This window comes from Cynocephalus volans, chromosome 1 (assembly GCF_027409185.1).
Source record: "Cynocephalus volans isolate mCynVol1 chromosome 1, mCynVol1.pri, whole genome shotgun sequence".
Classification (NCBI taxonomy): domain Eukaryota; kingdom Metazoa; phylum Chordata; class Mammalia; order Dermoptera; family Cynocephalidae; genus Cynocephalus; species Cynocephalus volans.
Genome location: NC_084460.1, coordinates 188,547,563 through 188,572,162, shown reverse-complemented (window position 1 = coordinate 188,572,162; position 24,600 = coordinate 188,547,563). Strand labels below are relative to the sequence as shown.

The window sequence follows — 24,600 nt, the reverse complement described above, 5'->3', positions numbered from 1 at the left end:
CCCGTACGAGCAGACAGCAGGCAGCACACGCAGCGTTTGCAACAGCGATGACCGTGACGCCTCGGAGCCCACGCGCACCAGGAGCCTCTTCATGCTCTTACCTGTACTGAGTATTGAGCCCTCACGACTGCTGTCTCACGCAGGACTACGGCTATTTCTGTTTAATGGAGGGTGTATCTAAGATACAGAGAGGTTGGAAACTTGCCCAAAGTCACACAGCTGATGAGTGGCTACACTGGAATATTAACCCCGGCAGTGTGGGTAAGGAGAAACAGAAATCACTCCCCGCTGGGTCGCACACACCTCTCAAGCACTTATGCCGGACAGAGGCCCAGATAAGGCGAGTGTGTTCACCACAGGTTCTGGGCTGCCCACCAGCCAGTCTAAAGACTAAGGAGAGACCCAGCTCTGGGTCTGACACCGTGACACCCAGGCACACATGGGACACACCACTGGGATCTGAAGGGCAGGCAGGACCAGATACATGAGGAGCAGAATGGATGTGTGGGGCCTCTGGCTCAACATTCTTAAGCATTTCAAGGAGACGGCAGGGCATGTGCCAAGCTCAGGACCCTTCTGAGGGGCCCTGTCCACAGCTGGCCCCGAGGTCAACCACCGCTCAGGGAAGGCCCCATTGGGTGACGCAGTGCCCTGCCCACACTGGGGCTCCCAAGATCGAGGGAGACACTGATGCTCCGGAGAATGTGAGCTACCAATTGTGGTTCCCAACCAGGGGGGTTGCCCCAGGGGACAGGGGAAGTGTCTGGAGACATTTCTGGTTGTTGCCATGGGGCGATGCTCCTGGCTTCTGTGTGTGGAGGCCAGGGCTGCTGCTGACCAACCATCCTGCAGCACCCCACAGAGAGCACTCGTGCCCAAAGCGACGATGGTGCTGGTAGAGAGCCCTGGTCTACAAGTTCCCATCTCAGCGCACTGCAGGATGCTGCAGAACTCCATAAAGCGGGGCCAGAATTTCAGGGATTTGGGAATGAGATTCGTGGGGGCAGAGCTTCGGGGCTCAGGCCGATTTTACTGGGACACCCTTGTGTTTCGTGTTGTATACCACAAGGTAGGACTTACAAAGTTATGTAGCAAAACCCATCCAAGAAAATGCCTTGAATTGTGTACATTCTAGTGCATTTAAATTATTCCTCAAATCTGGCTCAGTCAGTCATTTTGGGGCCACTCGGGAATGTCCCTTCCCGACCCCCCATTCCCTTCCTTGCCCTCACCCCCGGGGCTACCTGCTGTGGAGAGAAGCATGCCATGTACTCCCTGACCTTCCCACCTACCAAGGAGTACAGCAGGCGCATGTGATCCAGGAGCCTGGGGTCCACCTGCTCGAGCTCCTGGAAGTCCATCTTCACCAGCATGGTCACATTGTACCAGAAGCTCACCAGGTTCCTCTCAGAAGCTGCACGGGGGCAAATACCAAGGAGTTACAGGCCCCAGGACAGGGTGGGACCACCAGAGGCCAGCAGGGCAGAGAGGAGAATTGGAGGCCTGGAAGGCAATTACCTCTTGCATAAAGACACCTACAAGGGGACAGGTAGGAATCCCCACTTCCTGCCCTTCCCTCCCCTCCCTCCTGAAGACCATGAAGACCACTGGCCCGGCTGGCAGCAGGCCAGCACGGTCGGAAGGCTGGGCCCACAGCCCTGCGCCTTCCCTTGAAGAGCTGGATGCACTCAGGGTGTAAAGATGTCCTGTAGTCCTCAGTGTAGTACATGATATTGATAAACAAAATTCTTATGCACTATGCCATTATTCTATTTACACCACTAATGTTGAACAGTATGATATATAATAGTATACAGTAGTATATGATACACATGACATGGTACATACTACATAATATATTATTGCATGTAATGTGCACTTTATAATACTATATATAACATATTATGTGACAGGTCTTTAAAAGGATCATGGAAACATTCGTATTGTCTTACAATTCCATTTTTCCATGAACTTCTTGAAGTACCCTTGTATATAATATATATAACAGTGTACATGCTACGTCACACATTGGATATGATGTACACTATGTAATACTATATATAACATATATGTACTATAATGCATAGTTTAGTAGCATAGTTAATATATAGTACTATAATATAGCAGCACTTGATATTGATATTACCTTATTACTATGTACTATACTAACAGAATATATATAGTAGTATTAGTGTGTGTGCATATATCTCTCTCCCTAGCTCTGAACCTCAGGTGACCATTCTCCTGGGTGCAGGCCCAGTCAAGAGAGAACTTTCCAGACAGGCAGGTGGCCCACAGCGTCCTGTGGTGGGTGCTAGGGAGCACGGCAGGCCCCTGCAATGGCTCATGAGCGGCCAGCCTCACACCTCCCTCCATGAGACGCTTTAGCTCCCCGCTCATCCACCAGAGTGCCTAGGGCTTCCCCAGAAACACTGGGGAGACTTAGGTCTCTGCTCTACGAGGAATATTTTCTCACTTCAGGGCATCCGAGAGGACCGTTGGCTCTTCTCCCCTGAGATTTCAGTGACCAGATGTTGACAGAAATGGCCTAAGAGCAGACTCTGCTTATGCACACAGTGGCAGCTCCTGGTGAAATCGGGCTGCTGCTTCTAGAAACCCACCCTTCCCATACTTTCACCCAGATTGGAGCCTCACTGGAGACCTCACTTTGCTGCAGGTCTCCTCTGTGGCCCTACCTTGGGGCATGGGGGCCACACAGTGGCGGCCCCCTGACCAGGGGCAGCACTTCTGAAGTCCAGGACAGTCGGTGTCCAAGCCACACAGGGAGGTGGACGGTGCGGGCCCCACCATCGGGCAGACCCCAGGTCTCGATGCAAATTCCCCAGACCGATTCAGAGCTGGGGAAAAATGATACAATTATTGATGTTGAAAATTAAAAAACAAAAATCTTTGATGAGCTGAAGAGGCACTGCACCTGCACCCTTGCTGGCACTGGGCTCTGCCTGTGGTTCCTAGAGTGCCAGTGGGGCCTGCTCAGACCTGGGCAGCCACCCACCCCCTTGGAGGTCCTGGGCTTCCCCTCTTCCTCTGGGCCTCAGAAGTCCAGGTGCAGGGGGCTCCACCACACCCTGAGAGGTCCCCTTGCTCCTCAAGTCCTAATAGCTTACTCATTCATACAGTTATTTGATATTTATTGAGCACCTACTATGTTCCGGCCACAATGCTAGGTGCCCAGGACCCAGCAGTGGGCTGAGGACAAAGTCCCTGTCTTCAGGAAGCCTATGTTCCAGTGGGGGTCAAGCATGCACATCGGTCAGGTGGGATGTGAGCAGCGGGGAACAGAGCAGGCCAGGGGGCGGGTGGTCAGGGAAGGCCGCTGTGAGAAGTGCATATGCCTGGGCCGCAGGAAGCTCACAGCAGCCCCGATGCCTACCAGGCAGAGTGTGCACTGCAGCCCTTCAAAGGAGCCTGAGGAGCCAGGGGGGCAGGAGGAGCAGAGTCAGGAGCCCGGGGGGCAGGAGGAGACACTTCCTGTGCAAGGTGAGGGCCCTGGGGGCTTGGGGAGTTCAGTGGTGATGGTGACACTGTTGCTGCCCCCAGACCCCAGATTATTCTCACCAGCTCTGTGTCCCCATCTCCTGTGGCCTTCAGGTTGCCCTTGGGGCTGGAGCTGCCCACCATGTGAAAAGCCCAGGAGCCTAGAGTTTCACAAGCCCCCCCTCCCACCTGTAGCGAATGTCATGAAATTGCCCTCCGGCTCCACTGCATCCCCTCTGCTGTGCTGCTTCCTGGAGGCACCAGACAAGCACCAAGTCTGGTTTGCGTGGCAGTGTAGAGCTCTGACTGCTGGGGAACAGCCTGCGGAGGTGGAGGGTAGGGGAGACTGTGATGCCCCAGGCGAGATATGGCGGAGGCTGGACCAGGGTGACGGTGTGTGGAGGCAGCGAGAAGGTTAGCCGCTGGGTGTGGTAGGTGGAGGTGCCCATAGGATATGCTCAAGGACGGGATGAGAGTGTCAGAGAAGAAGCTACAGGAAGACTCCGAGGCTTCCAGCCTGGGCATCTGCTGGACTCCACTCCCAAGCCTGGGAAAGCGGTCATGAAAGGGTCGGGTGGACCAGGGGTCTGCTGTGCACACGTGAAGTCTGACGTGTCTGCTGGGCACCCACACCAAGATGCACGGCAGCGTGGCATCCCCCCACAGTCAACTCATGCTGAGGTCAGTCGGCCCAGGGCCCGGGTGCACTGTGTTCTGCGTGAGCCCACCACCCGGCCCAACTCCATGCAGATGATGGACAGAGAAGTGTGGGCAAGCTGCCAAGGGAGGAGAAGATGGTGAGGGGCATGGGCCAGGGATGGCTGCAGTCACCACAGGAGACATGGGGTCCTGGTGACCAGAACCTCAGCTGGGGGCCAGGGGAAGCCATCGTGGGCTTTTCAGAAAAACGGCTTTTAGAGCTCTTAGACAGAGCTGAACTATCTGAGAATCCCCAGGACCCAAAGGGCAACTGGCCAAGAGTCAAGGGCACTGGGGTCTAGGGTGCAAGAAACGCACAAGAGAAGGAGGCGAGAAGAAGCTGAACCAGGGAGACGTGACGGGAACGCGAGTCCATGCAGCCAGAGACACCGCGGGCAGAGCCGGGACAGCCTGCCAGTGCACCCACACCAAGAAGGTGGTGCTGGGCTCAAGACAGGAGAGGGCCTCGTTCCCCCAGGATGAAGGGAAGCTGAGAAGACGTGAGCTCAGAGAAGCTGAGGCAGCAGGGAAGGAAGCGGAAGGAAGGTCCTGGGAATCCCACCGAGCTCTGCAGCCTCAGCCCAGCCACCCTGAGGGTGGGCAACCTGCCACCTCAGTGCTCCTTAAGCCCATCAGGCTCAAGCCCAGCTTAAGTGTCTGAAGATGACCCACAGGACATCTAGAAGCTTAGTTCCAGGCCCCTCAAACTCCAGGACAGGGGCCAGCTGATAATCAAGCTCTGGAACCTCCCCACAAAGATGGGAGAAGTGGCCGCGCCCTTCAGGAGGACTGGTGGGAACAGCCAGTGGCGGGGGCGCCGCCACGAGGGCTACAGTCCCGGGGACTCTTGGGTCCCCTGGGTTCTCTTCAGAATGCCCCACAACCCCAAAAAGAAGGTGTGGCCTTTGCTTCTGTTGGCAACACATCACCAAGGCAGCTGCCTCAGTCAGGGCAGAGAAGGGGCAGCCTGAACTGCAGAACTCAGGAGCATCTGGGCACCCATCCTGCAGTTGCCTCATTCTGTTGATGTTCACATTTGGTGACGTTTACATTTGGTGACGTTCTCCTTTCCACATTGTCCCCTGCACACCCTTGATGATCTCATTGCCCAGGTGGCTATAACAATGTCTCCAGGTCCCAGAGAAGTGGCAATGCAGGGAATTGCTCTGGGGCATGAAACTGGATGTATGGAGCAGCCTGAGAGAACAGCGCAGGGACAGAAATGGGGCCCTGAGATTATAAGAGCCCAGAGGTCTTTGCTTCATGTCCCATTGTCAAACCAATGGCCTCGAGGCTAAGCAGAGATGAGGACTACATGCAAGGAAGGATCCTGGGTCAGAACAAAGTCTTTAGGGGAACAAACAGTGAGTAGTGTAGACTTGATTAATGGTAATGCCCCAGCATTGGTTCCAAGATTGGGACTAATGCACCCTAGTGGTGCCAGATGCCAACATTGGAGGAAACTGGGTGGGGGTGGTATATGGGAACTATCTGCATGAGCTTTGCAATTTTCTGTAAATCCAAAACTGTTCTAAACTAAACAGTTCATTTAAATAAAAAGAAAATAGAGGCCAACCCCGTCCCCCCAAAATTTGGCTTCCAAATCGGGCTGCTTAATCATAGCAGAAGTGTCTTTGAGTGGATCTTCATCTTAATTTGGATGCTGCTGGGAATCTCCCTCCGTCCCTTGGAGCTGGCTCGCTTACTGAGTGCCCAGAGAGAACAGTCAACAATCCCACTGCAGTAGGAAGATAAAAGTTTCCTCCTCCTTCCCTAATTCAAGGCAAACAATGAGCCAGAACTGCCCAGTGCCTGGCAACCCTGTTAGTCACGGCTCATTGAGATGGTAGTAGAGATTTCTGTTTCAGCAGCTGCGTCCCAGGCTCCCAGGGCTGAAGAATCAGATCAGCCGAGGAATAGCCCCTCTCTTCTGCCTCTGTCCTTGGTATCCCTCGGCCTGGTCAGGACAGGAGGTTCTCACCAAAGGGCCCCTGGTCCTCAGCCTGCAGGAGAGGGAAGTTTGTGGGGAGTTTCCTGGTCCAGTGGGGCCCTGGGATTGCCCAACAAGGGAGAGTTTGCCAAGGCATTGAGCCTGTGCAAAAGGCTGTGCAGAACCGGGTGTCACTGGAGTTTAGAAGCATCGCCTAAGATGCCTGGGTCCACTTTTCAGAATTTTACTGGGTACATAATCCAGCTTGTGCATAGCAGTGTTTCTATTGTATGATGTTCATCACAAAATTATTTATAATAATGCATAATTAGAAACAACTAAAAGAAGTGGTAGGAAAGATTGCTCAATAAATGCTGAGACATCCATATGAGGTAATGTCATGTGGCCATTAAATCAGGCAATGGAACAATATTTATTGACATGAAAGATGTTCTGGATAGATTGCTCAGTGGCTAAAGTGTGCTACAAAAAGTCTTGGACAGGGTGGCCTTCCTCTTGTAAAATGTCTGCCCTGGATAAAGACTAGAAGAAAATGTCAACAGTGGTTATTGTTGGGTGGCGGTCTTTTGGGTAATTTCCCTCTGTTCTTTTCTGTGTTTCCACATTTTCTATATGACTCATGTATTCATGTTTGTAGTTATTTAAAATACATATTTAAATAAAATAATGTATGACATATCATCTCATTCCAAATCCTGGACTTAGAGAGCTGGAAAAGTTGTCTAGACTGAAAGTCATATCACATGTGCGCTCTCAGCTCTCTTCCCTTTTTTGGATAACTGGCTGCTGAGTGGGAGGAGGAAGGGATGAGGCTGGCATCCTGCTGCTGCCTGGGGACTGAGACTCTGCAGCTCGGACCAGCAGGTGGCCCAGACGCAAGTCACCCCACATCGGGGCACCCGAGGCCTGGCCACAGCAGGAGGGGAATCTCCTACCCTCCTCACCGGGTCCAACTTTGTCCCTGGCTCGTGCTGTACAAACCAGGGCTGCAGTTCTCAGCTGGTCATTTGCCGACTCACTTCTAGCTGCAAGCAGCCAACCTGTCATTGGCATCTCTGAACTTTCACTAAAAGAGCAGGCTTTGATCAAAAGAGCCAGGTGAGTGTAGAGGAGCTCTGCTGCCAGCATCTGGGCAATAAATACCCCCACCATAGGTAATAGTAAGCCACCAGCTTGACTCCACTGAACATGGAGTCAGGAAGGGATAGAAGCCACCATCAGCCCTTGCTGCAGGCAGGAGCCGCTGTGGCTCTGTGGGGTGTGTGGTGCACCAGGCCCTGGACCCCGCAGGGACCTTCCTCCAAAGTGTTCCTTCTTCCACTGTGGCCATGGCCATCGTCCTCAAGTGCCACATGCTCCCCTACACTAAGCTACTGCTTGGTGAACTGGAAAAAAATCTGACTGGGGGTTAGAAAGCCCCCGGCCCAAGTCACCAGTCTGCCTCTCACTGGCTGCACGACCTTGGCAAAGTCACTGGGCTGCCTCAGACTCTGTCCCCAGCCCTGCAGGTGCTCCTGTCCTTCAGTGACCAAGGGAGCAAAGAGCCTCCTGCCCCGGCCTGTGATGAAGCACGCACTCAGCCACAGCCCACTTTCTCTCCTCTTCTTTCCTCTGTCTTTCTGGACTCCTGCCCCTCTTCTCCCCTCTGCCGTTGAGTGTCCCTCCTAAGACCTGAGGGGACCGTGTGCTGTCCCACCCCAACTCAGCACCTCTGAAGGGCCTCGGCCTCAGGACAGACCCCTTCTCCTCACTCCCAGCATCCCCCACCCTCCTACATCGGCCGCGCCATCACTGTGGCTCCCAGAGCATCCCGCCGTTCTTGCCCACAGGACTCCCTCACTAGAACCTTCCTGCTCTCTCCTCACCCTGGTGAGTTTCTAATCAAAGGTGCTGATGCTCCAAAAGTGGGGCTTTGGTCCCCCAACAGGCATTTCCTGGTGGCTGTTTGTTGAGGGGAAAGATGAGGGGCAGGTGGGGGGAGGGGCCGCCTGCCATCCCTGACTTCTCTGCTGGGGATTGGCTTGTGCACCCCAGCAGGGCGGCAGCGGGCTAGGCAGGAAGGGCCATACATCAGCCTCCTCCTGCCCTTCGGCCCTGTGACCTCACCAGTCCTGACGATAGCCCTCAGGTGGGAAGGAGTGTGGCCCTCACAGGTAAGATGGGGTGGGGCGGGGCAGCAGCGGATTCCACAGCTGGATTCTGTCTTTGAGGCCTACATGCTCGATGCTCCCAGGAAGGGAGGCACCTCCCAGGGTGGGGCAGCAGCACCTGCGGCTCAGCTGCCAGCCTGTTTGTAGACAGGGAGTGCAGAAGGGGCAGTGTCAGGACAGGAGGTGTCCTTAGACCCGGCATCTGGGCAGGATGGCCAGGAGACAGCTCTCTCTACTGGTGCCCCTCTAGGGAGACAATGGAAAGATGAGACGGCCACACTGGGCCTGCGCTCAGCAGCTCCCTCCGGGTTCTACTGGTGGTGGTGGCACTGGTGATGTTGGCATTCTTTTACCCCTCTTGAAAGAGGTGCATGCCTCTTAAATGGCTGAGCCCAGGCCCTCTGAATGGGCAGTGGGAAAGCGCCAGCCACCCTCTCCTCTGGGAAATCGCACTGGAAGCCTAAGAGAGGCCACTGTCATGACGGTTCAGCATGCCACAAAAACTCGCCTTCTGCAGGTCTGCACTGACCCCAGACTCCGCAACCTGACGCTTTGGTCTGGGGAGCAAGCAGACACCCTGGTTTGGGGAGTCCACACCCAGTCCTGCTGTGTCCCAGCCTCAGGACACAGGGAGGGCTCATGCAGGACCCTCTCATGATATCCTGAGCCAGTTATTCCTGCACTCTGGAGGCAGCACCCTGCACGTTTTGGGGGGGCCAGCTGATACCTCCCTGAAGCCACCCTCTCACATCCCCCCTCAATGGGGACAGGAGGCAGGACTTTCTGACTGTACAGAAACTCATTTTAGATCTGATGTTGACTCAAAATTAGCAATCACCACCCACATGCACACCCACGTGCACATACATCCCCTCCCTGGAAGAGGTCATCCGCAAAGACTGCTTCCTGTCAGGAGGCCAGCCTGCCCCGCCCCACCAGCTCAGACTGTGGCCAGGGCAGCCACAAAGTTACCCTGGTAACATGCCCCAAGCGGCAGTGGCTGTGGCTTTCCACCTGCACCTGCACCAGGGGAGCAAGAGGACTAGGGGCCCTGGGCAATTAGGGTGGGAGGCTGGGGCTTGGGGAGCTTTAAAAAAATCCTGGTTCCCAAGCTATGCCCCAAACCGATTCTGTCATAATCTCTCAGGGTGGGCCCAGGCATCTGCGTTTTAAAAGCCACCCAGGGGCCTTCTATGTACGTGAGGCCCCCAGGCCAGCAGCATCAGCATCACCGGGGAGTTTGTCAGAAAGATAGTCTGTTCACCCTGACATGCTGAGTCAGAAATCTGGGGCTGGGGCCAGCAACAAGCCCTCCAGGTGATCCTGATGCATGATCAAGGGTGAGGAGCAGAGTTCTAGAAAGATCCAGTAAGCTCAGTGCTAATGGGCGGGAACAGTGACTACCCCACCAGGAGCCCCACTGGGGGCCCCATCCCGCCGCCCTAGACTCACGCAGGACGCAGTAGAGGCCAAGCTGCTCGTAGCCCTCACAGCAGTCGGTCACGTTCCTGGACTCGGGGACCTCCACCACCAGGTACTGGGTCCGGTAAATGATCTTAGGGCACTGCCTCCGTGGGATCCAGCCACCGCATGAAGCGTAGGTCATGTGGGACGTCCGAATGGCCTCCAGTTTCTGGACATTTTGGGTCACGTGGTAGTTGCACAGCTGGTAGCTCAACAAGGACAGGCCTTTTTCTAACAGGGAGGCAAGCGAGGAGGGAGTTGAGGAACCGAAGGAAGAAAACCACAAGGGTCAAATCCATACGGGTGGCTCTCTGAGAGCCGCCCCTCTGCAGGAGCAAGTGATATGAGGTCTCCCACACTTGGACAGGCCTCTCAGAATCTTCCCAGCAGCCCCTTCCACAGGGCCTTTGCCTCCACGTGCACTGAGCAAGTCATTGCCTTAGCTCACACTTGAAGGAATGAAGCATAAACGTGGAGCTACATGTGAGGACATTCTCTTCTGCAGACTGAGAAGATGCTGCCGTGGGCCTGACTCACACTTCCTGCGGCCCCGGGATCTGACAACATACTGCAGGAAGAGCATGGAGTTGGAATGAACAATCAGGTGCTCGGGTCCCTGTGTTTGGCTCTGTATTTTCTGATTCCACAGGTTGTAGCATTTCATATGCTTCTCTTGGTCTGCATGAGCCTCAGGTTCACCGCAGAAGAAACGAATCTACAATTCCCCAGCAAATCCCTACTGAAGGCTCACTGCGGGCCGGGAGATGATGACAGCAGCTTTTATGGAATGAGGTGGAAGATAAATAAGCAAATGTTTAAATCACATGTGAGAAGTTCACAGACATAAAGGTCAGTTTGACTGTGACCATTGTCACCGGGAGAAGGAGGGCAGGCACCCCTGCTGCAGCAGGAGCATCAAGTGTGCCTTACCACGTTCTGTGCATCTGCCACCTGGAGCCTGGTGCGCAAATGCCATAGCCCCTCTTCAGCTTGGCCACTCGTTCTCGAGACCCCTAGCACTGTTACATTTCCCAACCCTGTGCCTCTTTTTCATGGCCTGTCCCCATGTGCTGCCTGGGGCTTCCCATCTCCCCAGGGAGCCTCTGTCAACTCATGCAATGGGGACTGCTATGGGTTGAGTTGTGTTCCTCCAAAAACCCATGTGTTGAAGTCCTGACCCCCATTAACTCAGAATGTGACCTTATTTGGAGATAGGGTCTTACAAAGATTATCACATTAAAGTGATGTTGTTAGGGTGGGCCCTAATATAATATGACTGGTGTCCTTATAAAATAGAGAAATTTGGAGACAGATGTGAACATAGGCAGAAGAACGCCATGTGAAGATGAAGGCAGAGATCAAGGTGATTCTTCTACAAACCACAGAACACCAAAGATTGCCAGCAACCACCAGAAGCTATTGGCACGGAACAATACACCCCCACAGCCTCAGAGGGAACCAGCCCTGCCATCACCTTGATCTTAGACTGAGCCTCCAGAACTGTGAGAAAACACAGTTTTCTGCTGTTCAAGCTACCCAATCTTTGTTTCTTTGTTGCAGCAGCCCTAGCAAACTAATACAGGGATTGTGGGGTGTCCATTCTCACTCCCCCTTAGCACCTAACGTGAGCTCTTGGCATATGTGGGTGGGCTCAGTGTAAGACGAATAGATGGCTTGAACATATCTGCATTTTCAGATACTCAGCTTCTGCACTCTAAGCCTGACTAGACTGTACAGCCAATAGGTAGGGGCTCCATATTATGGTTTATTTCCCTCAAAGAGTAGCTGAATTCCGGGGAGGAACTCAGAGAGGGGAGCAGAAATGATCATGGTAATAGCAGCTGTCCTCATCCCATACTCAGGGACAGCACATTTGGAGAGTCCGTCCCTGGGCCGCACAGCAACCCACAAGTGTGCAGAAAGTGAGAGACAGGGGGCTTGTTCCTCCCCCCAGAAGGGCAGAGCCAGTCCTCAGGCTCAGGCGAGTCCCCTCAGAAGCAACCATGACCCAAGCATCACCCTCCCTTGGGGCTGGCTTCATTCCTGTCACCCCTGTGGGACCAGCAGGGCTTCTGGGGATGGGGACAACCTGCTGTTCGTCTTCACCAAAGGTGCAGTTACAGTAAGCTCTGGGTGGGGAGGGGAGGTCTCACTGTGTGAACGGGGCAGGAGGAATCAGCATCTGGGATCAGGGGAGCTTGTCCAAGAGCCTAGGAGTGACTGAGACAAAGCCCGAGGACTTCCTGCATCAAGAATTTAGCTAGGTAGATCTAGATTTTGTTTTTCATCTTAACCTAAGATGAGATGTCAACTATGCTAATAAAGGTAACAGTTCCTGGTCTCCAGAGAGCCACTGGGCTCCATGTGATCATTGCAAGTTTCCAGCTGATCCTCAGCAGAGCCCTCCTACACACACACACACACACACACACGCACACACACGCACACGCACGCTCACATACATTCTCATTTCCTGTGAAATCTGGGGGATGTTTTCCCCATTTTGTTTTTTACATTCTACCGGAGGCCACTTTGTCATCTCCAAGCCTGGCTTCCTGGCAGGGCCCAGAGTAGAAAGCTTTTAGCAGATCCTGCCATTCAACAAGTCCTTTCCAGAGCCATCAGAGCAGGAGTTGGGGGGCCTGGATTCCAGTCTCAGAGGTGGAAAAGCTTGTCCTGCCCTCGTGGGCCCCAGTCTTTCGTTTATGATAGCTATGCCCTTCAGTTGTAGAGGGATTGAGTGAAACCAGAAGGGGAATTCAGTACAGATGGGCTCTTGTAGCTAGGAGAGAGCACAAGGAGATTCTGTCCCCATTTTCCCATCTGTACAACAAAGAGGTTCACGAACTATCCTCCCCGAGCTCCTCTAGCTTCCCGACATCCCCATTCATTCTGTGACTGAGCTGCGTGGGTCACGCATTATTCATTCCAATGGAAAAATCAAGTTAGAAAATCACAATGGAACCAAAATCCTGCTTTGGGGAGAAAAAAACTTTTAAATAGTACAAAAGTGAAGTCAATTTTAGAAACAGAATGGATCTCTTTAATTTCCCAACTGAATAAGACTGATTTTAAGAGGAAAAATAATGTAAAAGGTTTGCAATCTCAATTCCCCACAATCTGGAGTTTTGGATACCCACTGTTTTTTTTTTAACAGCTGCTTTGCTAACCAGGTGTCTTGTACAGTTTGGACAGGGCCTTAGTCAGCCCCTCACTCTTGGTGGTAATTCTGCCCTTGAGAGCAGTGTGGCCTCAAACAAGTCCCTAACAGGCTGGGTCTCCCCTTCCTTATCTGTATGTGAGGACTTGAATACACCAAGGTCCAGTGACCTTTATTCTGCATCTCTAGAGCTCACTGTTTTCACCTGCATCACCTGCAGAAATGCCGAGTTTCAGGCCCCACCCAGACCTGTTGGCTCAGAATCTGCATTTCCAACCCGTTGACCCCCAGACGATTCAGAGCACACTTCTAGAAGCCCCCCTTCTAAAAGCCCACTGGGTGCTCCTGCCTGCTGCCAGGGCCTGCTGCTGCACGTGGTTACAAGAAGACTTAGACAGCAAGGAACAGATGCTGCCTCTCACAGCTGGTCTCAGCAGGGTGCTGTCTTCACAAAACCCACTTCCAGGGAGCCCCCTCCTCGAGAATCACCTGTGCTGAGTCCAGACCCCTCACCTGTGAAGCTGCTGGCCTGGCTTGGGCCCACAGCACTGGCCAGAGCCAGCAGGGCCAGGCCCAGGGTCCTCAGCATCCTCCGGCGGTGGTGGCGTGGGGCTCTGGGCCTCCACCGCAGCCGTCTGGGGCTCTCCTGAGCAGGTGCACGAAGGGGCCCAAGCTGCTGGGGCTCAGATAAAGGGAACTTCTGTGCCCTGTGCCACTGGTGGTGGCAATGGCTTCAGAGGGAGTGCGCACTGGAAGCGGTCCCTTATGCCTGCTCATTAACGCCTCCCACCACCACAGCCGTTTCCCTCGGGACACCTGCGTGTTACAGCCCATTCTTGCTCCAAGCAGATGGCATCTGTTAGGAAAGGTGAGTAAGCAATAGCCCAGGCTGCATCACTGGGTCCCATCTCGTTGTTACACAGAAAACACATTTCAGACCCAAATCAGACTCCCTCCATCAAGCAGTGTTCTCTTACCCTATTGTTCCAAACTGGCAGAGCAAAAAAGCATCAAATCAAAGTGGCACATCAGATTCAGAAAAGCATCCTTCACATGATTCAACAATACAGTTCAAAAGTCACAAAAATGTTCATTTGCCTTGACCCAGGACTCTCCTCTTGGGGACTGGACTGAGGGCAATGAAGCTGTTTTCACAGAGATGCTTATTACTAACGTGATTTAAAATGGAAAAGTGTGTAATTGAACAACCACAGGAGAAGGAGAAAGCAAATTATTATAGAACATCTGGATATAATATCACCCAGACGTTGAAATGCTCACCGTGAATATGTTTTAACAGGAAAAAATAAAAAATATTTACAATGTGAAGTCAAAACAGCAACTCATATAATACCATCCCCAGAAAGATGACGACTCTCTAAGGTTATATAAAAGTGGACAAAGTTCAGAGAGAGCCATGAGAAGAAGAGGAACATTTGAGGGTGACCTAATTATTGGTGATTTATATTTTATTTTAGTAGTCATCATGTTATATGTGAAATGAATTTTTAAATTTTATATCAAATCCTGTGTAGTTCACAACACCTTTGTGCTGTGCTGCTGACTGCTTTTCACTGCTCGGTGTTGAAAGCAAAGCACAATTTTTAACATTAGATAAAGAAAATCTCATCAGTTTTACTGAGCAAACTTTCAGATAGGTTCACAAAGATCCGTCTTGGCTGTATGGTTCAGAAGCATAATTCCCTTGTGTTCTAAGTACAAAACAGTTCTTTCAGAAGGGACCTGCTAGCCTAACTCCAGCATCAACGTTACTACATCTTTTATTCTCTGTAGATTAATCACTAAGATGATTAACCGGTGTGTGTATGGTTAATGACTAAATGACAGATACCATGACAAGAATACCAAAAAAAAGCTGGAAATAATCACACTGTTGACGAGCTCAGCACAACGGTTTTCCTTGGAAGACAGCACCCTTTATAGAAAACCAAAGCTTTGTGCAGGATTGACTCATAAACTGCTGTAATAGAGGTAAAAAAAAAAAAAAAAAAAAAAAAGTTTTAATAAGACAAGAATAAATTTTAAAACTATAATATAACATTAAAGAAAATAAAATTTGATCAGCACTAAAAGAATAAATAAAATGTTATACTGTAAGTAAACATAGACATTTTAAAAAGCAAGATTAATCTGCATTATTTTATGTATCATCTCTCAGAACTCTTGCTGCTGTAATGTATAAACCTTTCTATAATATGTGAAGGTGAAGTCAGGGATATATTACAGTTCAAGACTCAAAATTGGCCCTGTGGACCATTTTCTCTCACCTTAACAACCACCCTATGAAGTAGGCCCATTATCCCCATTATGCAGATAAGGAAACATGTTCAGAAAGTACACATAGCCAGGAAGTGGGAGATTAGACCCAAGCCTATCCAATCCAGAAGCCTGCCCCACTGCCTGTCTGCTCACGATTCAGAGAGAGCCAGCCACAGACCCCAGGAGAGGGGATCAAGTCAAGACCTGTTACCAGCTGAGGGCCTCATGCTCATTTGGAATTGTCCATAAAATGTCATTATAACATGACTTCTCTTTATGTTAAACTTGTATGATTAAAGACAGACCTCAAAATTAACAGTCTCTTTCTATGTCAGTCTCTCCTTCAACCTCCTTTTCATACAGGCACAACAGAAAGCATGTGTGTGCATGCGTGTGTGTGTTTATTTAATCCACAGTGAGGCATTTTTCTCCAGTTATTACTTATGCATATTTTTCGGCATGACGACCATAGGGATTTTCCACGTTTGCCTTTTCCATGTAAACACTCTGAGCAGAAAATAACCACACACTGTAACCCAACAGAGAGAGAATTCTCCAGTCCTTGGTGCCCAGCACTGCCAGGATGTGTCCCGCCACTGGGGGTCCATCAGACAGCCTGTGGGTGGAAAGCCCAGCACCTGCCTGACACAGTCTCCAAGGACTGGAGAGCTGGGGGAAGCTGCCAGAGTGCAATGCTGGATTTAAGGATACCCATACACATACACGCAACCCCCCACAGGAGCACACAAGTGTGAACATACCGACACATGCTCACACTCACACAGTACACGCTCAGGCACACTCACAAGTTCACACACAAACTGACACATGTTCACACTCACATATAGTTACACTTATGCCCATACTCAAACTCACAAGTCACTTGCACGTTTAGACTCACATATACATACACACATCCAGACACTCACATGCACATGTACATGCATACACACGCAGACACACATCAACACTCTCAGACACGTTCACACTCACACTCATATATGCACACTCATCCACATTCACTCACATATGCACACGTGCTCATACTCAGACACACTCGCTCACACATTCACACTCACACAAACTGGCACACACTCAGACACACACACAAACACATGCATTGAGGACATGTGGGGAGGGGATGAGGGAGAGGGAGAGGGACTGAACCACGCTTCCAGACTCAAGCGCTGGTGCCTGCACTGGCTGCTGCCCTCTGCTTCTCCACCTGTGTGGGGAGGGGATGAATGCCGGGACCTCCCTGGGCAGGGCCTTTCTCATCTCAGGGCCAACTTCTGTGATCCTGTGTGTATCAGCTCTAAGCTCACAGGGTGGCAACCAATTTCACTACAAAGTTACAAGTCGGTCATTCCCCTACAGCACCCACCCTGAGCACTGTCCTGGGACATGGCAATTGTGCCCTAGGGGCAGAAAGCCACATGGGGCTCCCGACACTGGGCTAGGGCAGGTAGCAAGCGAGGCCTCATAACTGCTCGCGGCCTCTTCTGGAACCCTCCCAGCATGCAGCTGCGGCAGCAACTGGCAGATGGGGGCCAGGGGGTCTCTCCTGCTTACCTGGTCTGAGGTTGGGGGGATGAGGGGCTTGGGAGTAGAGATGGACAAGAAACATCATGGGTGGCAGAAACACACATCTGAGGGCACCATCTTGGTGGGCATGGGGCCTCCCGGTGACAGGTCCACTCTGGTGTCCTGGCTTTGAGGGCATGTGGGAACTGGGGGCTTGGGACTGGGACCCCATCAGGCATCTCGGGTGTCTGGCATCGTGCTCGTTTATCACCCATTGCTGGGGAAGATGTAGGAGGTGGGGTGGGGAGAAGCCCTCATCTCTAAGGGGTCAGCTCGGTCGGGTTTATCCTCAGGGGAAGATAGTTGTGCTGGAGACCATAGAGAGAAGATCCATAAAACTGAAAAAATATTGGATTTGGAGGAGACCTGAAGTAATCTAGTCCAGCTTCCAACCCAATCCAGGCAGTTCTCTGACAGCTCAGTTATTTACAGCTGGTGTTTCTCTGAGTGTGGGTGAGGACCCCTGCATGGGGAAGGAACTTAATGAAGAGGTGGGTTCCAGCCTTGCCCCTGACCTACTCAGGGGGTTGGGGTGGGCCGTAGGTGTTCAGTCACTCAGGTGCACACAGAAGCTTAAACTGTGGCTTGATCCTTCTAAACTCCAGTGGACGCACTCCTGGGTAAGCAGCCCCTTCTGTTGGGTGGATTCGCCTGAAAATTCCTTCCGATGGGCAATCACAATTGGCCTCCCTGCTGGAATTATTGCCCGAGGGTCCTGGTCCTCTCCTCTACTCCAGCTTTTCTGGAGAGTTCTCAGTAGAGAACTCTTAGTAGTTCTCAGTTCCTTTTTTCTTTTGTCTCCACCCATCTCTCTTTCTCTCTCTCTCTCTCACACACTCACAGGTGCATGCACACACACACACTTTCTGCCTTTGTCTTTTTCTCTTTCATGTGTATCTGCATTTATCTCAGGCCCCAGGAAGCACAGTGGATAGGTTGCTTCCTTGTGTTGAAGTCAGAGCAGGTGGACAGTGAAAGGAAGCAGGAAACTTTCTGAAGAGGCGCCCTGAGCAGTCAGAGGTGCGTCTGTAACCACAACAGGGAGATGCTGGAGGCTGCGGGGCCCAGGCCTCCCTTAGTCCAAGGATACGTCCAAGCCTGGAAAGGCGGGGGACACTCATGTTCTGGTTGTTTTCAGGCCCTGTGTCACTCAGTGGAGTTTGGATAAGCCCTGGATTAGGAGCCGACCTCCAGGCGATCTTAGTTTTGCCAACAGGTGGACGGGTTACCATGGGTTACACTTAACCTCTCTGAGCCTCAGTTTCCCAGAAAACTACAGAAATGGAACAATTATGCCTTCTTCAGTAGTGTTTTAATGCCTCCTGATTTTATGAAAATCAAACAAAATAACATATGAAAAAGCCTTCTAGAATTATAGAGCATATTAAGGTGTGCATCTTTTATTGTCATTAAATGTAGGTAAGACACTATTGGGGAAGTAGAATTAAAAACAAAACTTGCTCCCAACCCAGAAAACCTCTCCACAAAGGCAGAAGAGAAAGAAAACAGTTTTATTGGTAAATAAACACAGAACGAGGAGTGTTGCGCTTCACAGGCAATCAAAGGCAGAAATCTCACCCTTTTATACAGCCAAGCATTCAGGATAAGCTTTAGAATCTACTAATAAGAACATAAATACTACAATCAGGAAAGATATTGGCCTAATAGATAATTTATGAAGAAGAACCAGTGGCTCTTAGAGCAGCTAATACAAGTACAGAAACAAAAAACACAAGTACAGACCAAAGCATTCAGGATAAGCTTTAGAATCTACTAATAAGAACATAAATACTACAATCAGGAAAGATATTGGCCTAATAGATAATTTATGAAGAAGAACCAGTGGCTCTTAGAGCAGCTAATACAAGTACAGAAACAAAAGTGCATCCGCATGAAGGTGCACAGTCTGAGGCGCACGTCCCAACTTCTCAAGGGGGCGCCGGCCTGTCTGCATGAGTGGGGCAGTCCTCAGCCATCTGGACTTCAGGGTCTTGCTCCCATATGATGGGAAGATGACAGGCATGGCCCCCTGCCAGCACCAACATTTCATGACCGGGTCATCTCTCTCAGCACAGGTGGGGATATGGTATTTCTAGAATCATCAGGGCTGTTCTATATCCAATAATGGATATTATTGTGCGGATTTGAAATAATGAAGCAAGATCAGTATAATCTGAACTACCCTGTACTTGCCATCTGCCAAAAAAAAAAAAAAGTAAGAGTAAAGGGCTGGCCTGTTAGCTCAGTTGGTTAAAGCGTGTGCTGATAACACCAAGGTCCAGGGTTCAATCCCTGCACTGGCCAGCCACCAAATATATATGAATGTGCATATAATCTAAACTAAAACACAATGATTGATTGCAAGAATTAGTGTATCTTGTTACATATTAGAAACCTTTCTGCTAAAGTATGCCAAATAAGTTACATTAGAGCAGAACAGCTCCTTCCAGGGCATCCCCCACATCATGGGTCAGCTTCCCCAGCACAGTCCCTCCCGGGAAACACCAAGACCCTGGGCAGGGGGTCTTCCCCTGGGCACTGGGGGTGGAGTTAAAGGCAAACCTCAAAACTATCACTAACTTGAGTCAGACTTTTGTTTTTGAGAGGAGGGAACATTTGCACACCCTCATCCCCGAGGACCTTAGAAATTAAAAACAGAAGATAATTGATTCAATAAGTACAATAAATGATTTTTAAATTTTCAGACATGTACTATACTCATCAGGGTTCTCCAGAGAAACAGAGAACTTATAAAAGACATTTATTATGAGAAATTGGCTCATGCAATCATGGAGGCTGACAAGTCCTGAGATCTGCACGGTGAGGGGCGAGCCGAGCCAGCAGAGGCAAGGTGCAGCTCCAGTCCGAAGGCCAGCAGGCTTACGACTCCGGAAGAGCCAGGGTTTCAGTTAGGGTCTAAGGGCAGGAAAAAGTCCGTGTTCCAGTTGGAAGGCCAGCGGGCAGGAGGAAATCTCTTGGGGTGGGGAGGGTCAACTTTTTCTTCTTTTCAGGATTTTAGCTGGTTGGACGAGGCCCACCCATATTGAGGAGAGCAATCTGCTTTGCTCAATCTACCTATTTAAATATTAAACTCATCTAAAAACACCCTCACACAAATGCCCAGGATAATGTTGGACCAAATATCTGGGTACCCTGTGGCCCAGCCACCTTGACACATAAATTTAACCCCGCCACCGCACCAAATTGTAGGGGTCCTCCCATCCCACCAGCTTCTCTCTGAAGCTGGAAGTCCTTACCCTGGAGCTGCTCACAGCCCAGCTCAAGCACTGGGATCACTGTTCTCTAAGTTACATCTGATGTCCTTGTGGGACCAACATGCTGCTGACCCAAGGACTCAAACTGGAGAACGGGAGGAGAGGTGTGCAAGGCCACACACATTTGTAACCAACTCCGTGTGGCAAGATCTATTGGAGCTGCCCTTCTCGGAGTAGGGGCAGTTGGTCTGGGATGTAGGAATTACACAGGAAGGCATGGGATGAGGATGGGCCTGGGGGGTTGCCTCTCTCTCCACCCCACCCCAACATGTACATCTCAGGGGAAAAAAGAAAAGAAGGAGGGAGAGAGGAAGATCAGCCACGTCACTGCCTGTCCAGTGAGGAGCAGAAGCAGCCTCCGAGTGCACAGGACACACTGTCTTCTCAAGCCCTAAGTCAGATCATGCTTGGCAGCCCTGTCCCTGCTGCTTGCGTGGCTATAGTTGCCCAGGGGGGTAGGGAGGGTGGGGCCCAGGGAAGAGGACGTAGGAGAGGGTGGGCAGGAAGGGGGGTAGAGAAGAGCATGGATTGGGGGAGGGGTGGGCTTCCACAGCAGCCTCCCAGTCGGTCAGCAGGAACCCTGTCCTGGGAGCCACGGGCCTTCAGTTCTTTCATGATAAACCTGCAGAGCACTCTCGTGTGTTCATTCCTCCCATTCACAGGTCCCCGGTGTGACAGCTTGCATCCTTCCTCACCCTCCTCGGGAGCTGGTCCCTTAGCTACAGAGTGGGGGCTCATCACTGGCCAGGCTGTACAGTCTGTGTGACAGCTGCCCTGGACCGTGCCCTCCAGCTGCTGGTAAGGACCCTGAGGCTACCCCCAGGCCCATGCAGAGGGGGTACAGGAGAAGGGGTCCAGGAATTCAGGGAGCCCAGGGGCACAGGGGAAAGAGCGGCCTGGAGAGCAGGAGTCCCCATGCCTGTGGGGAGGCCGTGTGCACGGGTGGTTTCTGAAACGTCTTCCTGCTTTAATTACAGCTTTGAGACACAGGTGGCCCACGCACCCTCTAATTTGGGCAAAGCTGCTGCTGGGGCAGAGGGGAGGGGTGAGCAAGTGGCCAGGTGGGGGTGATGTTCACAGTGGCTCCTGAGTGCCCCAACCCTGGAGTCTTAGAGGTAGAGGTACCTCCAGGGGGTGGCCGGTGGTGTCAAAGGTCCTAGTTTGCCTGGTACCAAGGCTTTCTCAGGACAAAAGGTCTTCCCCACCAACACCAGAAAAGTCCCATGAAAACCAAGATGGGTTGGTCCCTACTGAGAAACTCTTTAAGAAATGTCAATGCTTGGTCCCCAGCCCCAGGAAAGTGGCTTAGAATCTCTGGGGAGGCCTCTGGGGGGACTCCAAGAGGCAGCAGGGTTGACAGCCCCTGACCCTCCAAACGTTTTCCAGTGAGGAAATGGAAGTGAGGTGCACCTGGCCAAGGTTACCCCATGTATTGGGTTGAATGGTTTCTCTGCAAAAGATCTGTGCAAGCCCTAACCCCTGGTACCTGTGAATGTGACCTTATTTGGAAATAGGATCCTTGCAGACGCAATTGATGTAAGGATCTTGGGATGAGATCTCCTGGATTTAGGGTAGAGCTCAGATCCAATGACTGGTGTCCTAGTAAGAGAAACGAGGAAGAAGAGACTGGGGACATGCCAAGGCAAAGGCTGTCATGGTTCTTTGTCATAGCAGGCACAGGAGACACACACCAAGACACACACCATGCTGACCAGAGGTGCAGGCTCAGTCACCTTTGTGAGCCTGCAGCCAGCTCTTTTTCAGTCCTCTGCCCCGTCTTACCTCTTCTCCATCCCCTCAGTACCCATCTTCTCCACCCCCTTAGTATCTGGGGTGAACAAGGAGAGATGCTCAATACACATGGGATGAGCAGGCTGACGCATGCACTGGGACATGTACCTGAAATAACATGGCCATGTGCCTGTGCCTTTGGGTTTGGGGGGATTCTCAAGGCTTGCAGAGCCCAAGAATATCTCAAATGTCTCCAAAGTTATTGATCAGATGTCTCGAGCTTCCCAGCCCAGTTCTTTCTCTGCCAGCACACTCTTGAGGTCCCTCCCTTTGGTCTGATATGTCTATAACACTTTCATCCCACTAAGAGGGTATTGGCCCCTGTCCTGGCCCGCAGGAGTGGCGTCGGGGTCCTGAGGTGTCAGCTCTGCCACGTGTGGCTTGGTTTCCATGCAGGGCGCTCAGCTGGCCCTGGCATTGGGCATGTGCGCCCGCCCAACTTCCTTGCAGTCCTCCCCACTTGGTTTAGAAATGCTCTCCATTCTCTGTGTCTTGGGAGGTCAGCAGCCAGTGGTGTTCAGGGAGCGTTATTTTGTCCTGAGGCCTTTAGCCCGTTGGATGGCCCAGGGTTCGGGCGGCAGCCCTGGCAGGGTAGGGAGGAAACATGCCAGGACTTGGCACTGTGTGCACCCAGAGCCCCCAGACCTGGTCCTCTGCCCCTGCTGTTGTGGCCTTACACGAGCAAACCGCCATTCATGGTGCTGACATCGGTGTGGGTGATGGTGACTGTGGCCGCCACTGGAACTTTCAGTCCTGCGAATTTTTGGAGTTGGAGATGAGCTCAGAGCCACTGGGGAGAGGGAGATAGCCCCCGAGGTGGAAGCCAGCGCCAGTGTCGCCAGTGTGTTGTGCACAATCTGGCCCCGTGGACACACAAGGAAAACTGGCCAGAGAGAGCCAGGCAGACACGAGCAGTTCTCAGGCAAGTGCCGGGCTGGCTGGGGACACTGGGGATCGTGGTGCAGGAGAAAGCCTCGAGCCTGTGACCTGTGGCTGCTTCTCATGGCGAGAGGAACACCCTCTCTGGGGCATGCCCAGCCCGGCTGGATTCAACTTCTGACACCACTCAGAAGACAGGCAGGAAACGGGAAGTGAGAGCCTGGGGATGGGAGGCGGTGGCACAGAAGGTTCATGTGTGAGAAGAGTCGAACACGCAGGAAAGGAGAGGGGAAAGATAAGGCGTCAGCACGTTGGACCTTCCTCAGGAGGCCGATTCTCTTCACTTTCGACCGTGCCCTGCCCATACATGTCTTAACTCCACACCCAGTCACTGTGCCTTCGTGTGCCACCACGGGGGACTCGGCACTGGACGGGTCGCCCAGTCCCAGAAAGACATAAAGTCTGTTGTGGGTTAAGTTGTGTCCCTCCAAAAGTTATATTGAAACCCTAACCCTCCATACCTATTAATTGACCTTCCTTAGAAATAGGGTCTTTGCAGGTGTAATTAGATTAAGAGGAGGTCAAATTGGAGTAGGGTGGGCCTTAAATCCAACATGACTGGTGTCTTTGGGCTGGCTGGTTAGCTCAGTTGGTTACAGCCTGGTGTTGTAACTCTGAGGTCAAAGGTTCAGATCCCTGCACTGGTCAGCTGCCAAAAAAACCTCCAAAAACAAAACTAACCAATATAGGGCCGGCCCGTGGCTCACTCGGTAGAGTGCGGTGCTGATAACACCAAGGCCACGGGTTCGGATCCTATATAGGGATGGCCGGTTTGCTCACTGGCTGAGCATGGTGCTGACAACACCAAGCCAAGGGTTGAGATCCCCTTACCGGTCATCTTTTTTAAAAAAAAAAAAAAAAAAAAAAAAAAAAAACTAACCAATATGACATATCTTTATAAGAGGAGAGAAATTTTGACAGAGACAAGAATGCCATGTGACAGCAGAGGCAGAGATGAGAATGACACAGCTTCAAGCCAGGGGTGCCAAGGGTCTGCAGCAACCGCAGCAGCTGGCGGAGGCAGGGGAGGGGTCTACCTGGGGCCACGGAGGAACACGGGTGAACAAATATCTGTTATTTAAGTTCCTCGGTTTGTGGTTCTTTGTTACGGCAGCCCTAGCAAACTCACACAGAATCCAGTGGGAAGACTGACATGAAACTTAATTTCACTAATTATGCCCAGACAACCGGTCCATGGTATGAAAGCTGAGACCTGAGGGAGGGGGGTCAGCAGGGCGGGGACTTGGCTCTTGCAGGGACTGGAAGAGGAGGCAGGGATGCCAGGGCTCAGAGCATGAGATGCAACCCCACCTATCACGCCATATGCTCAGCCCCTGGGCACACAGGGAAAGCGGCCCAATCACCCTCAGTCCCTGTGTGAAAGGAGCCAACCCTTGTGGGACATGGGGACTGAGGCCTCCACATCACTCGGGGCCGCATCAGAAGAGGTCCACTTAGATTTCAGCGGGAGGAATTCAGGTCAGATAATGAGGACTGTTAAGCCCTGGAATGCCTTGTACAGCGGCTATGATGAGGACAAGCTGGCGTCGGATGCACTTGCGGGGGCAGGTAGGGCTCCCCCATCCATCCCCACCTGGGTCCCTCCAGCCTCTGAGCCTGAGATGTCAGCTCCTGAGCTGGCGGGGGAGATGTTCCTCCACAGGGGACAGAGAAGGAACTCAGCCCCAAGGAGCAAGGGTATGGCCAGCAGAACACAGAGGGATCAGGATCCACTGCTGCCTGGGAAGATGAGGAGGAGGAAGGCTGTGTGGGCCTTTGGACCTCATGGATCTGGGCCTCATCTGGATC

General features: G+C 51.9%; 1 protein-coding gene across 1 annotated transcript in view; it reads right to left on the bottom strand.

The window, feature by feature from the left end:
* Positions 1-13,511, bottom strand: part of UMODL1 (uromodulin like 1) — a 135,879-nt gene extending 122,368 nt beyond the window's left edge. The window contains exons 1-4 of the mRNA XM_063083695.1: positions 13,436-13,511; positions 9,751-9,993; positions 2,697-2,858; positions 1,293-1,414 (exon numbers count right to left, since the gene is read on the bottom strand). Of these exons, the coding sequence (XP_062939765.1) occupies positions 1,293-1,414; positions 2,697-2,858; positions 9,751-9,993; positions 13,436-13,511 (603 nt within the window). The remainder of the gene's footprint in view (positions 1-1,292; positions 1,415-2,696; positions 2,859-9,750; positions 9,994-13,435) is intronic.
* Positions 13,512-24,600: the final 11,089 nt, after the last annotated feature.